At 48.2% G+C, this 14312-nt stretch overlaps 1 protein-coding gene across 1 annotated transcript in view; it reads right to left on the reverse strand.

Moving 5' to 3' along the window:
* Positions 1–14312, reverse strand: part of MYO7B (myosin VIIB) — an 81204-nt gene that overhangs the window by 55317 nt on the left and 11575 nt on the right. The window contains exons 2-8 of the mRNA XM_059394550.1: positions 13421–13534; positions 12173–12325; positions 10482–10666; positions 7243–7364; positions 3549–3691; positions 2740–2853; positions 1103–1256 (exon numbers count right to left, since the gene is read on the reverse strand). Of these exons, the coding sequence (XP_059250533.1) occupies positions 1103–1256; positions 2740–2853; positions 3549–3691; positions 7243–7364; positions 10482–10666; positions 12173–12325; positions 13421–13534 (985 nt within the window). The remainder of the gene's footprint in view (positions 1–1102; positions 1257–2739; positions 2854–3548; positions 3692–7242; positions 7365–10481; positions 10667–12172; positions 12326–13420; positions 13535–14312) is intronic.

The following is a 14312-nucleotide window of genomic DNA, read 5'->3' on the forward strand; positions in this document are numbered from 1 at the left end:
TCTCAGGGTCCTGGGATCCAGCCCCACATCAGGCTCCCTGCTCAGTGGGGAGTCTGCTTCTCCTTCTCCCCCCATTTGTGCTCACTCTTTCTCTATCTTTAATAAATAAATAAAAATTAAAAAAACTTGGGGCGCCTGGGTGGCTCAGTGGGTTAAGCCTCTGCCTTCAGCTCAGGTCATGATCCCAGGGTCCTGGGATAGAGCCCCACATTGGGCTCTCTGCTCAGCAGGGAGCCTCTCCCGGCCCACCCCCGGTCCACCTCTCTGCCTACTTGTGACCTCTGTCTGTCAAATTAAAAAAAAAAAAATCTTTAAAATTTTTTTTAAAAACTGGCTGTTAAAATCATCCATTGAGTTCTTCATTTTTTTTTTAATTTTAGAATTTCTATGTGGCTCCTTAAAAAATCTATAATGTCATGTTTTCTGTTTCCAGTTTCCTGTCTAAATCTTCAAGCTTTTTATTTCCTTGAACATAGTCAAGTGTAGATGCTTTGTCATTTGTGTCCAATAATAACAATTTGTAACAATAATAATAATAACAATGTCTGAAATCTTTGTGGTGTTATTTCAATTGTCTATTATTTCTGATGGCTCTTGCTCAGGATGTCTTATTTCTTTGTTACTACTTATCTTTGGCTGCATGTTGGATGTTGAATTTAAAAAACTGTCCAAAGGAATAATGTATAATCTAGATTGATGCTATTTTCCTCCAGAGAGGAACTTCCATCGGATGCTTGGAGGCACTAATAGGCCAGAATACCCTGATGCCCAGACCACCTGGATGCTTACAAGTGGGTTTGCAACTTCATGCATGGCTTTGTTTACTCTGGGTCACCTTATCCTAAGCGGGTAGCCCTTTAGGGTCCTAACTAAACCTGGGGGATGATCAGAGTTTTCATCTCTGGAGGGCCTTAAGCTTTGACATCTTCCCTCTAACCCTGTGAGAACTCAAAAATCATAACTATAATTTTCAGTGCATTTTCCAGGACAGAGTTAGACCATGTGATCTTGGCAGGCTCTCCCAGAGATTTCTTCCTCCTCCTGTCACAGTCCCCCCACTCTTCCTCCCCAGGGGGTTCAGTTCAGGTGGAAACAGCATTACCCATAAACTCCACGTTGCCTAGGTGGAGGATGGCTGCCAGCAACTTGCTGAGGTCCCAGTTCTCAGAGTCGGAGAACATGAGGATCTTCATGGCAGAGCGGACGTGGGCATAGTCCTTGGCGTCATCGAGGCCCTCACAGGAGGTACAGTTTCCCTGCAAGACCCGGCACTTCAGCATTCTGGTCACCCCCGACCCCACCTCCTCCATCGTAGGGCTAGCAGGGCAGAGACATGTCAGGGACTCAGCCAAGGGCGCCTAATAACTTCATAGGCTCCAGGTAGACTCTGAGAGGCCTCCTGGAGGCTCCAGCTCCAAAAATACACGAAAGTACTTCCACAGGTGGAATCATGCTGACATAGCCACAGTATACCTGGGCTTTGCAGTGGCACTGGCATCATTCAGCTTCTCTCAGCCTCCATATGTCACCCATCCCCAGTAATGCCTGCCTTACCGTCTCTGTGAGTTCTTTCCTTTCATGAGCACCCTCCAAGGCTCCTGGGAGCCAGACCCTGTGCTACTTGCTGGGAATTCCATACACGGAGAGACCTGACCCTGCTTGGGGTGCTGTGCATCCAAGAAGGGAGGCAGGAAGCAAAGGATGGTGTCATATGCTCTGACAGGTGCTGAGACCAAAAGGGGCCAGGACCAGCCCTACTGGGAAGTGGGGAAAAGCTTCATGGAGGTGGCACCTGAACTGGCTCCACAGCAGCACAGGGAGAGGGTGATCTAGGCAGTGGACAGCTGGAGCTGGGCTGTGAGGTGGAGACAGGGATAGGGCTTACGAGGAAGCTGGTGTCACAGTGGAAGCAGAGAGGTGGAGGGATGATGGGATCTGGAGGCACTTGGAAACCATGCCACAGAGCCACAGGGAGCTCCTGCAAACTGTACTCCAAGGCATGACCTGTCAGACTTGAGCTGTGGAAGGCCGGCCAAATGGGTGCTGGGTTAGGGGTCAAGTCTGGTGACAGGGAGGATGCAGGAGGAAACTACCACCATGATCTGGGCAAGAAACGAGGAAGGCCTCCATTCGGGGTAGGCAGGAGAGATTCCATCCCCTTTTCCACAACCTTGAGCTGGGTGGTCTCTCGCATCACACTGTTCCAGGCATGGGTATGCAGCCCAGAGGAAGAGCAAGGTCCCTGCTTTGCTAGAGCTCAAGTTGTACAGGCACCTACAAGGATGGACAACTAGAATGAAACCGAGGCAGGAGAAGCATGGCTAAGACTCTCCATCACCTACTGGAACGTCTGTCTGCTGCAACCAGAGAAAGCTGAGGTTTGTCGGGGAGGGATTTTGCGTTCAGAAGAAAATAAGGAAGCACATGGACAAGGGTAAGTCTCTTAAAGTCAAACGAACAGAAGGGTGGAGTGGAAGACGGAAAAGGGGAACCCTCAATTCCTGCCTCAGGGCTTTTCTCGGGCTGTAAACCACAGCTGCAGCAGGAACCAGCCTCCCTCTCCTTTCTCCTTTTGCTATTGAGAGATGCAGCGTGGGAGCAGGTAGAGGCTGAGGAGGCCGGTGCAGCGCCGAGAGCTGGAGGGAGGCGGCGGCAACCGAAGGGTAAGGGCGGGGGTGGGGGGGGGGGGCGGGGGGGGGGGGGGGGGGGAAGGGGGGGGGGGGGCGGCGAGGGCCTCACCGTGGTAAGATAGTGGTACTCGGAGGGCGTCCCCAGGCTCAGCAGCTGCTTCTCCTCTGCGCTCATACCCATGAGCATGGAGTAGAAGATGTGGTAGTTCCGCTCCTCTGGGGCCTGGTGGGAAGGTGTTCCAGAAAGCCTGGTAAACACACCCCTAAGGCTGCCCGGCTTCAGAAATGCCTCCCGCCTCCAGCCTTGTCCCAGCTTCTGCTCCAAGGTCTGTCAACCAGATGTGGCTCTGGCATTGACCCAACGGTCCTTTGGTTCTGTCGATGTCCTCATTCTGGTCCTCCAAGGCCAGCTTATGCCCACAGCCCTGTGGTATAGGCCATCCACCATGCGCAGCAAACACATGGCTCCCAGGATTTTCCCTGCAGCTCCACTGCTCTTCCCAACCCTGAGGACATCTCGCCTAAAGTTGTAAGCTGGGAGTGAAGCCAGGATCCATTTCCTTAGTTGGTGACTGGCCTGGCCTTAAAATTAATTCTGGTAAAGGTGGGTAGTAAGCACCAAATGATGTAGAACATGATATGGATGGAAAATTCAAAACAGAAAATGCTATCATTTCTTTTTCTTGAATTCTGGGAAAGGACCATCATTATCCCATTCTAGGGGTCCTTGGCCCATCTCAGGGTAAGGCCAGGGTTCAGTGGCAACAAACTAAGACCAATGAAGGTGTGGGGAGGTCCTTGGGGAGGCATGAGAGTGATGGAAGGGAACCTCTGTTGGAAGCCTTCTCATTCCCTGACTCCTGGTCCTGGGGTGGGTGGAGGTTTCCCCAGGACCAGTGCAGCAGAAGGAGGCCTTACCTGCCGGCAGACCCGGGACTTCTCCAGGAGAAATTGCTCGATGCGTGCACCCTCAATCACTCCACTGGAGTTGAAGTGGATGTCAATATACTTCCCAAAGCGGCTTGAGTTATCATTTCGGATTGTCTTGGCATTTCCGAAGGCTGAGGGCCAGAGGGTGATGCCCATGATGGGAGCAGAGAGGAGAGAATTTACTTTGAGTGGGATCATCTGGGAAGGCTTCTGAGAGGAGGTGGCTGAGCCCAGAGTTGAAGGATGGGTAGCATTGCACTAGAAAATGGTGGCAGCCAAGGTATGCTGAGAGGAAGACAAAGTACAAGTAAAGGCACAGATGCCAGTAAGCATGGGGTATATTTGCAGAGGGGCAAGTTTGGTTGGAGCATAAAATGCAGGAGGAAAGCAGTGGAAGATACATAGAACTAGTTAATAGCACAGCACCTTGAATGCCAGGCTAAGAAGTTTGGAATTAGTCTGTGGGTGATGGGGGAGTCAGGAAAGCTTCTGAGGGAGTGTGGGAACAGATTTGTATTTTAGAAAGGTTGCTTAGGCTGAAGCAGGGGCTGGGTTGGATAGGGGAAGCTTACAGGGAGAGTAGCAACAGCTGGCAGAGACCAAGTTCAGAGGAGGAGGTCAGACCAGAAGAATCTTGGATTGCAGCATGATCCAAAGTGCATTTCATAGAGCTGTTTCTGCAAGCTTCTCTGATCCGACCCACAATAAGAAAGATCCTTTGCGTTGTGTCTTAGTGCACACCCTCCCCACATGTACACATTAATAAAAGAAAATATTCAGTACTGGTTCTGACCAAGAGCAATGCCCTGGGGTGTTTTCTATTCTATGCAATTTAATTTGTCCTAAAAGACTGATTTCATGACCCTTTGGTGGGTTGGAATGCAGTTTGACAATACCACCATACAACATACTGCCTACATAGTCCTATGAGAAAAGGAAAAGGGTTCTTTGGTCTCTGCCTTGAGGAATCCCAACAGACAGCAGAGGCTCCTACAGAGGCTACATATGCTTGGGAAACCTACTTCACGTTGTTGAACCTAGTGGCAGATCTCTCGTCAAAAAAGAGTCTGAGGTAGGTTCCTTTTGGTAGAAATTGGCAACCTGATTCTAAAGTGTATATAGAAAGGTAGAACACTTACAATGGCCAAGTTTGAAAAGGAAAAGCAAAATTGGAGGTTGTGGGCTACCTGACTGAAAAACAATCTACAGAAATCAAGACAGTGTGGCACTGGCAAAAACGGTCTGAGAGAGCAACAGAATGGAATAGAGAATCCAGAAACGGACCCACACATGTATGGTCAACTGATTTTAGACAAAGGTGAAAAGGCCACTTAATGGAGAAAGAATAGTCTTTTTGACAATAGGGGATGAAATTATTATGAAAGAAAAGAAGAAAAGAAAGGGAAGGAAAAAAATTGGGAAAAAAGCAGAAACTCGACTTACACCTTGCACCATTAAAAAAAAAACCAAAAAACCCAACAACACAAAATAGATCATGGACCTAAATGTAAAAGCTAAGACTGTACCACATCTAGAAGAAAACATGAAATCTTTGGATTAGGCAAAGATTTCTTTCTTTTTCCTTTCCTTTTTTTTTTTTTTTTTTTTTTTGGGGGAGGGGGCAAAGAGTAAGGGGAGAATTTAGCAGAGCTGGACACAGGGCTCCATCTCATGACCCTGAGATCATGACCTGAGTCAAAATCAAGAGTCAAACACTTAACCAAGTGAACCACCCAGGTGCCACAAAGATTTCTTAAATATGACCCCAAAAGCGTGATTGATAAGAGAAACAAAGATAAGTTGAACTATATGGAAATAAAAAACTTCTGGTCTATAAAAGACACTGTTAGAAGAATGAAGGGGCAAACTACAGACTGGGATAAAATATTTGCAAAACACATCTTATAAGAGGCTTGTATCCAGAAGATATAAAGAACTCATAAGTCATTAATAAGGAAACAACTCAATTTAAAAATGGGTAAAAGGTTTGAATAGATAAAGAGAAGAGACACAGATAGGAAATAAGCTCATGAAAAGATGCCATTAGCCATTAAGGAAATTTGAATTAGAATTATAGTGAGACACCAGTCCGTGGCTACTGGAGTAGCAAGCAACCACCATCACAGGCCCACACGTCGGTGACAATGTGGAGCAACCAGGACTCTAGTATTTTGCTGCTGGGAGTGCAAGATGGTACACCCACTTCGATAGACACTCTGGCAGTTTGTGACAAAGGTAAATGGCTCACCATCTGACCCAACAGTTTCACACCTACGTGTTTATTCAGAAGAACAACGTGTTTTCACACCATAACCTGTATGCAACTGTCTGTAAAGCTTTATTCATAATCACTAAAACCTATAAACAACCTGGGTGCCCTTCAGCTATTATTGATGCAGAAAACAACATGAAAAATCCCAGGTGCATTATGCTAACAAAAGTAGCGAGACCCAAAAGAGGGCAAACCATATGATTTCATTTATATAATCTCTGGAAAAGATAAAACTACAAGTGACCCTTGAACAATGTGGGGGGTAGGGATGCTAACTCCTCATATAGTCTGAAATCTGTGTATAACTTTTGACTTCCCAGAACTTAACTACCAATAGACTACCGTTGACCAGAAGCCTTACTGATAACACAGTCAATTAACACATTTTGTATGTTATATGTGTCATATACTGTATTCTCACAATAAAGTAAACTAGAGAAAAGAAAATATTATTAATAAAATCACAAGGAAGAGAAAATGTATTTATAATACTGTGTCCACATGTAAGTGGACCTGCACAATTCAAACCCTCATTGTTCAGGGGTTGGCTGTATTAGGGGAAAGAAAGACAAACTGGTAGTTGCCAAAGGTTGGGGTTAGGAAAAGAGTTGACTACAAAGAGGCATGAAGGAAGTTTGGGGGTGATAGAACATTCCATACATGACTAAGATGGACTAAAACTATGACCATGATTTTGTCAAAATTCATACTGTACATTGAAAAATGTGAACTTTCACTGTACATAAAACATACCTGTGTTATAAAAAACAGAGAAAATGCATTGACAGTGGCTGGTCACTGGGGAATCCAAGTCACTCATTTATGGTCTGCCCCCATCAGAGACTGAGAGAGGAGGCTTAGGGCCTGCCATTGCACCCAGTGCAGGCCTCCTCTAATGGGCACTTTGCTCTGAGCTCCCCCTCAGACCCTGGCAGATCTGCACACAGCTTGAAACCTCATCCTGCCCATTCCACTCTCCCCTTTCCTGTGTGTCCCACAGGTATCCTAGTCAGGATGCTTTTCCTGCCTGTTCCTGCTACTTCCCCCTTGGTCTCACTCAAGGGTACCCCTCAGTCAACCTCTTGCAGTCTTAACACCAGCTTCACAATGGCCCTGCAGGTGACCCAAGTGGACACACCCAGCATTTCCCAAACCAGCTTCATCTCAGAGTCCTTATTTAAAAGGAATACTTGTTTTGATCCTATGGAAAACACACTTAGTGAAAGCTTGTGATTCCCGGGAGCCCCCACTCTACCATTCGCCACGTGCTCATTTTTCCTGTCCTGAGGGATCCTGTGAAGTCACAGCAAGGGTACTATACTGTCCCTCCCCATGGGCACCTCCTGGCAGGAAGTGCCAGGAAGCCCGCAGGGCCAGGGAAGAAGGCCCGTCCTAAGGGTGACCACTCACCTTCCAGGATGGGATTGGCCTCCAGGACCTGCTGCTCAATCCAAGAATGCTGGCCGCTGACGGTGGCCAGGAACTGCAGGATGAGCTTGGTGGTCTCTGTCTTCCCTGCCCCAGACTCACCACTGCAAAGAGGGCACTCAAGATGTCAGTCAATAAAGCAGCCATTTCTTCAATACCCTCAACTCTGCAAATCCACCACAGGCCCACTTTCAGGTCTGAACAGGGATACCCCCTCCCTGTGCACAAATCCTGCCACATTTCCCCTGTGGGTCTCAGCTATCAACTTTGTATCAGTTACTGGTGTGTTCATCTTTTCTGCCCTTCCTTGGATGCGAAACTCTGGAGCATGGTTGTATCTGGTTTATTCCAGTGTCACCGGGCTCAGTGCTCAGTAACAACAGATGAATGAACAGGACCAGATGATGCAATATTTTGATGTAACATCCTCTCTGTGAGCTGGCCAGAGGAGAGACTGCATCATTCACAATTACCCTGCCTTTAGCCTAAGAAAATGATCCCCAAATCAGAAAAAGCTTTCTCCACAAAGCTTTGTGCTCATTAAAACATTTTTTATTGATCATTACAGTTGCAGGTATCAGGGGCACCTGGCTGGCTCTGTTGGTGGAGCGTGCGACTCAGGGTATAGGTTTGAGCCCCACATTGGGTGTAGAGATTACGTTAAAAAAAAAGTCTTAAAAACAACCAACAGCTGTGGAAAATCAGAAGTAACACAAAGGGGGAGATTTATTATGTTCCCTTGGGTCAGAGAACATTATGCAACCATTAGAACGAAACCTATACAGAGCCTTCAATGAGGTGGACAATGTTTATTAGGTACATAAAGTGACAAAAGTCCCTACTATTTAGTATAATTTGACTAAGTGGATAGGGGAATCCTTTTCTTCCCAAAGTATCTAGAAATTTTTTTCTGAGAATACTTTCCTGAAATTTTGCAAAATTTTCATAGTGGAGCTATATTAATTTCATAATGGTAATATATAAAAACTAGTTTTTAAAAGTTTCTTAGGGAGTTTAACAAAATTAAAAATATACTTGTGTCTGGCATATCGCACACACTCAGGTTTGTAGTGATTACTATTACTATTATTGAGGTGTGCATGTCACTTCTGGGTAAATTATTTTTCATTATGGAAAATGTTAAACATTACAAATGGAGACTCAGTAGTGTCTTGCTAATAAAAGCAATTCTTGTCACCTGGTTGGGAATGCAGAGTCCTAGGCCCACCCAGCTCTGCTCAGTCAGAATATGCATTTTCATAAGACCTCCAGGAGATTTTGGCACCTTCCAGTTTGCATTATGAACTCCCACAGTCTCATCCCAGCTTCAACTGCTGGCCCATTTTGTTTCTCATCCTGTGCTATTTTGAAGCAAATCCAGAACAAATATTGTTTCATCTGAAAGTATTCTTTGAAAGAAAAGTTTTGATCAAATATGTTCACAATTACTATGCCAGCCAAGACAGTCCAGTCAACAAACCTCTGCCACCTACCATGAACATGAATTCCCCAAACAACCCTCCAAGGTAGAGACAGGATATGCGGGCAGAGCAGGGGTGACTTGCTTGTGGCCATTTTTTTTTTTAATCTTATTTATTTATTTGACACAGAGAGACAGCCAGAGAGGGAACACAAGCAGGGGGAGTGGGAGAGGGAGAAGCAGGCTTCCCGCTGAGCAGGGAGCCCGATGCAGGGCTCCATCCCAGCACCCTGGGATCACGACCTGAGCCGAAGACAGACGCTTAATGACTGAGCCACCCAGGCACCCAACTTGTGGCCTTTCTTACGGCCTTGAGGGAGGCAAGGGCAGAGAGAGAAGGCAGTTTGACTCAGAATGATCTTCTGCTCATGCAAAAAGCCACAGATCAGGGTGCTCTGCCCTCTTCTTGAGGCACTGATGTCATGGAGGTGAAAGCTGGCCCAGTGAACTTCCAGGCCAGCCTAGGGGCCAGCTCTGCTCAGGAGGCCTCCTGTGGTAAGGCTGTCCTCCCAGTCCTGGGAGGCATGGGAGTGGGAACACATGGAGTAGGCAGGGAGAGCATGGGAGGGAGACAGAGCATCAGCCCTCCTTGGCACATTATTCTGTTCACTTCCTGAGAAGTGGAAGTCACCCCAGGATACCTCTCTGTCTTCTTTCCAGTGCCCTGCATTTGAATTCCCTACTTAACAGTTGTGTGTATTTAGCAGCCTCCCTGGTGCTAAATACCCCCTCCTGCTCCAACAGTAGAAAAGGAATACGAATATCTACTTCAGAGGGTTGCTGAGAACGGTGATCATCAATGCTACAGGACTTCATTTTGGTCTCTGTGCCAACATCACATTCAGAGAGGCCATGCTTCATCTGCCCTCCACCTAGAGCAGTAGCCCCATCACTGTCTTTTCTCTTTCCCTATAGTGCTTTTCTTCAAAGCTTTCATTACCTGCCTTTAAAAACTGGCTTATTTATTGGCTGTGTGTCTCCCCTTTTAGAATGTAAGCTCCATGAGGTGGGAATTTTAGTCCCTTTCATTTGCTGCTGACTCCACACAGTAGTACAATGTGGGGCATACAACTGGAGCACAGTGGAGCCTCGAATGAATGAATGAATGAATGAAGTCTCCTATATCTCCAAGCAATGTGCCCTGGAGGCAAATTCTCCCTCCTCCTTCCTTTCTCTTTCTCCATCCCTTCCTTCCACACCAGGAGGGCCTGTGCAGGAAGCAGGGAGGCCAGGCCAAGCAGAGGGTCTTTGAAGCAGGGTCAGGACCTGGATTGGAGGAGGACATGTCCCTCCTGAGCCTCAGCAACTTGAGAGCTGGCCACTGGAGCAGTTGCTACTGTCCTCATCTGAGGCGTGCCCAGAGATTTTTTTTTTTTTTTTGAGTGAGACCTCATTTCTTTTACCTTTGAGCCCCCAAGCCTCTGTCCCACTAAATGTGCCCATCACATTTTTTCTTCCTTGTCTCAGGAAATATTCACTGAAAGCTGGGCAATCAGGCTCTGTTCATACAGTGGAAGAACAGGTTCTGCAGGATGGAAGACTTGGAGGGACTTGTCAGGGTAGAGGGGAAGTAGGGGCCAGGTGCAGGTGACCTAGGGTGTTTGCAGTTGAATGGGAGCCCCTAAATCAAATAGGCTTTGTAGGCATGCTGGATGGGAGGGGTTTAGGGAGAGGAGGGGCTCCCTGCTTTACTGGACAGTCAGAGATCCCTACCAGGAATTTGGGGAGCCCTGAGCCCCACCTGATGATGCAGCACTGGTCTCTTTTGTTCCTCTTCAGGTTGAAGTAGCAGTTGTTGGCAATGGCAAAGACGTGTGGTGGGAGTTCGCCCATGTGGTGGCTGTAATAGAGCTGCACCTGCTCCAGGGTGTAGAGGGGCAGCACCTGGAATGGGTTCACGGCTACCAGGATGGAGCCTGTATAGGTCTGGGGAAGGGAACAGATGGTTAGTGCCCTCTGCTCTGAAGGCCAACACTGCCCGGTCCTGACCTTGGCCTTGGGTGCCCCCACTGAGGTTTACCAGGCCTGATGGAGTCTAGCAGAGAAGTGGGGTCTGATTCTGGGCCAGGGAGACAAGATATGCAGCTGCTCAGATCCTCCCTTAGGGAAGACAGGGGCGTTCACTATGAATGGAGCTGGGAGGGGGGCAAATGCTTTTACAGAAAGATTAAGTGCGGTGCTCTATGTTAAATGTTTAGCGTTCTGTCCGGTATTTAGAATAATAAAATGCTCAATAAAAATTGGCTGAATTTACGACATGAGTTTTCACCTGCCTCCCACAGGGGCCTCCTCTGTGGGGCTGGCCAGCAATGATAGCCTCCACTGATCCCTCCTAGGATCCCCCCCACACCCCTGGTCAGGACCACCTGCTCACCCGGAGCCCCCAGGATGTCTAACTGTCCCTCTGGGAGCGGGACAGGGATAGCCACATCATCAAGTCACCTGATTACCCACATCCTAGCTTTCATTTTAGGAACAGAGAGTTCAATCTCTCTGACTCCAAGGACTGTGACAACCAGATAAAAGAATGCAAGCGTAAGCTCTTTGGAAAGGATAAAGGATAAGCTCATTTTAGCTTATTGGCGTTATCAGTTCCAGGAGCTCTGACTCACATTCAGCTGGAGTGGACTCAACATGCTCTGTCCCCTCTCTCCTGCAGGGCCTCCTCAGTCTCCTGGCTAGCCTTCCCCTTTATTTGGGGTCCACTGCTCATTCTCCCACTCCTCTTAGCATTCTAGAAAGTCTCCTCAGAGCCATCCCAGCCCCCTCTCACCAGGAGAGGGCCAGGCAGTGACTTCCTAGGCCATACCCTGTTAGGGCAGGGCTGGTGTCAGTTCTGAATGTTGGCTCTACTGGGAAAATCTGCATTGGAACAAGGATGCACGGCTTAGGGCTGGGGTGAGCCTCCCATCCACTGCCAGGTTTTGGGAGAAGGATCCACATCTACCCACATGGCTCTCCTGGCCATCCCAGGACTCTTTTCATAGGGGGACAGAGGTCTTCTGCGTGGTGACTCTGTCTCTGCCACATGCATAGGAAGGGTCCAGGCAGACGATGTCTAATCCCATGGCCTCTGGTCCATTTGGCCATCAGAGCAGGCCTTCCACAGAGCCACAGCACTAACTGAGCACCTACTGTGTACCAGGCACTGTGCTGGCATGCTACCTGTCAGTTTTCCAAGACCTCAAAGGTGGTATTAGCACCCTACTTGTTTTGGATTGGGGAGCAGAGATGGAGAAGCATTAAATTCCTTGACCACCTCAGGCAGTGAGGGCACAGGGAGTAGGGACTGAACCACGTATGCCTGGCTCCAAACCCATAGTGCCTGTTTTGTTTTGTTGTTGTTCTTGTTGTTTTTGTTTTTTACACAGCCAAGAGGTCAGTGCCTGTGGACTGAGTCCCCTGGGTAGGAGGTGGAAATGGGGGACTCACGTAGATCTTGTGCTGCTGATAGCGGATCAGGAGGTTGTGCACCATGCCTGCCTCATTCAGGTCCCCCAGGCGGATCATGTCATCTACACCTTGCACAGAGATGGGGTGCATGGGGCTGAGGGTGTCAAGGTCCTCTGCTCGGATCCAGTGTTCCTGGAACAAAGGACACAGACTCCCCTGAGGCGCAGCCAACCCACAGCTCCTCTTCTCCAAGTTCCCAGCAGATCTGCTGACCTGGTGGCTTCACTAGTCTCTGGCTGAGGTCCAGAGAAACCTAAGGCAGGATCAGGGTAGATTGTGGTCGGAAAAAGAATGTGTGCAAAGTCAGAAGTTAGTGTGTAGCTGTTACTAATTTCAGACCAGGGTCAGAGGAGCTGACTTCAGAAGTCAGATTTTGCTGTGATTAGGATCAGGAACAGTTTGCAGCTGGGGGTCTCACAGATTGTTGGAATGAATAAGATCATGCAAGTAAAAGTGCTTTTTAAACTGTAAAAGATAGAAATTTTACAAATAGAAAATATTATTGTTCATCTTTTACTATCTCCCCTAATATGGAGCTCACAGATCACAGATTAGAATCTTCTCCCTGGAGGCCAAGTTTCCACATGCCCTGTGCTGTAGCACCTCAGCAAAGAGGTCCCCTCGATGAGACTGAAGGGACCAACTGGACCCCTCACCCTGCATGGCCTTCCCCGGCACCATGCTTGGCCAAGCTTGCTCCCCCAGCCCCCAATTGGCTGAGTTGCAACCCTGCAGGTCACCCCAGCTTCCTACTTTTCTCTCACTTCGGCTATTTTGTTCAGGATAAACTGAATCTCATCCCCTTCCTCCTCACATTTTGGGGGCCCTCTTCTCCATGTTCCTTTCTCAAATACCTTTCTATCTCTCTTTTTTATCCTTCCAGCTCACCCTCTTTTACTTTGCAAACCAGCTTTCTGCTGCCTTCTCCTCTCTGCCACAGACCCTTCCCCACTTCACTCCTTCCTGCTCCCCTAATTGGCCTAATTTTTCAACTATCAACTTGCTCCCTGCTCTTTGACTATAGAAACACTCCCCAAGACAGACATGTGATGTTTACCATGACAGGACCCCACCGTGGTCTCTTCTGCCAGGTAGGTTCCCCCCACTTGGGCTCTGGAAACCCTAATGTTGGAGAGCAGCACCAGAAGAGGAGAGCGGCTCAGGACCCTGGATGGCTGGGGAGGTGAGGGTGGGCCCTGAGCTCCTGGACAGCTTGGTCACACTGACCTTGCCCTCATCATCTTCAAGCAAGATCTTGCCAGGCTTTGTTTCTTTGACAATGCACCCGATGGCCACGCTGCTCTTGTTGGCAGAAAGTGGGTTCAGCCACACATGGTCACCCTGGAGAGCAGAGAGAAGACAGTGGTCAGATACTTGTCCCTCATTGTCCTTCCTGCTGAAGGCATACACTCTCCAGGGGGCTGTCCCTTCCAACCAGGACCCCCCAAGGTGGCTGGGGTGCACTCTCCTGCCCCTTCCTTCTGCTCCTCCTCTTTCCCTCTCCTTCTTCTTCTCCCCTCCCTCCTTCCCTGCCCTCGCTTGTCAGGATGGTAGTGGGAGGTGGGAGGTAGCTGAGGAAGATTCCCTGGCCTAGCTTGGTTCTAGGAAACAGACAAGCCATATTTGCAGGAAAAAAGTTGCTCTGTGAGGTGGAAAAAGTCTTTGCCCTATGAATAGCCCTATACCACCCAAACCCTTTGGGTGGAGAGAAGCAAAGACTAAACCCTCGCTAGGTTTCTGCCAGCCTGCGGCATTGCATTGACCCACATGAACTTCCTTCTGGCCCGAGAAAGCTCACCCCATTCAAAGAGGAGTAATCTGAAAAGAATCAGTGCAGGTCTACGTACAAAGATACTGAAATCCAAAAGGAGGAAAGGAGAAGGTGAATTATACTCACCAGGGAAAAAACCAACCAACCAACCAACCAACCAACCAACAAAACTGCCATACAACAGTAGAAAGTTGTGGCCAAGTATTTCCCCATGGTTTCCAAAATCTTCTTGAAGATTTGGGTGGCTCAGTTGTTTAAGCAACTGCCTTCGGCTCAGGTAATAATCCCAGAGTCCTGGAATCAAGTCCTGGATTGGGCTCCCAGCTCCATGGGGAATCTGCTTCTCCC

This window comes from Mustela nigripes, chromosome 3 (genome assembly GCF_022355385.1).
Source record: "Mustela nigripes isolate SB6536 chromosome 3, MUSNIG.SB6536, whole genome shotgun sequence".
NCBI classification, from domain to species: Eukaryota; Metazoa; Chordata; class Mammalia; order Carnivora; family Mustelidae; genus Mustela; species Mustela nigripes.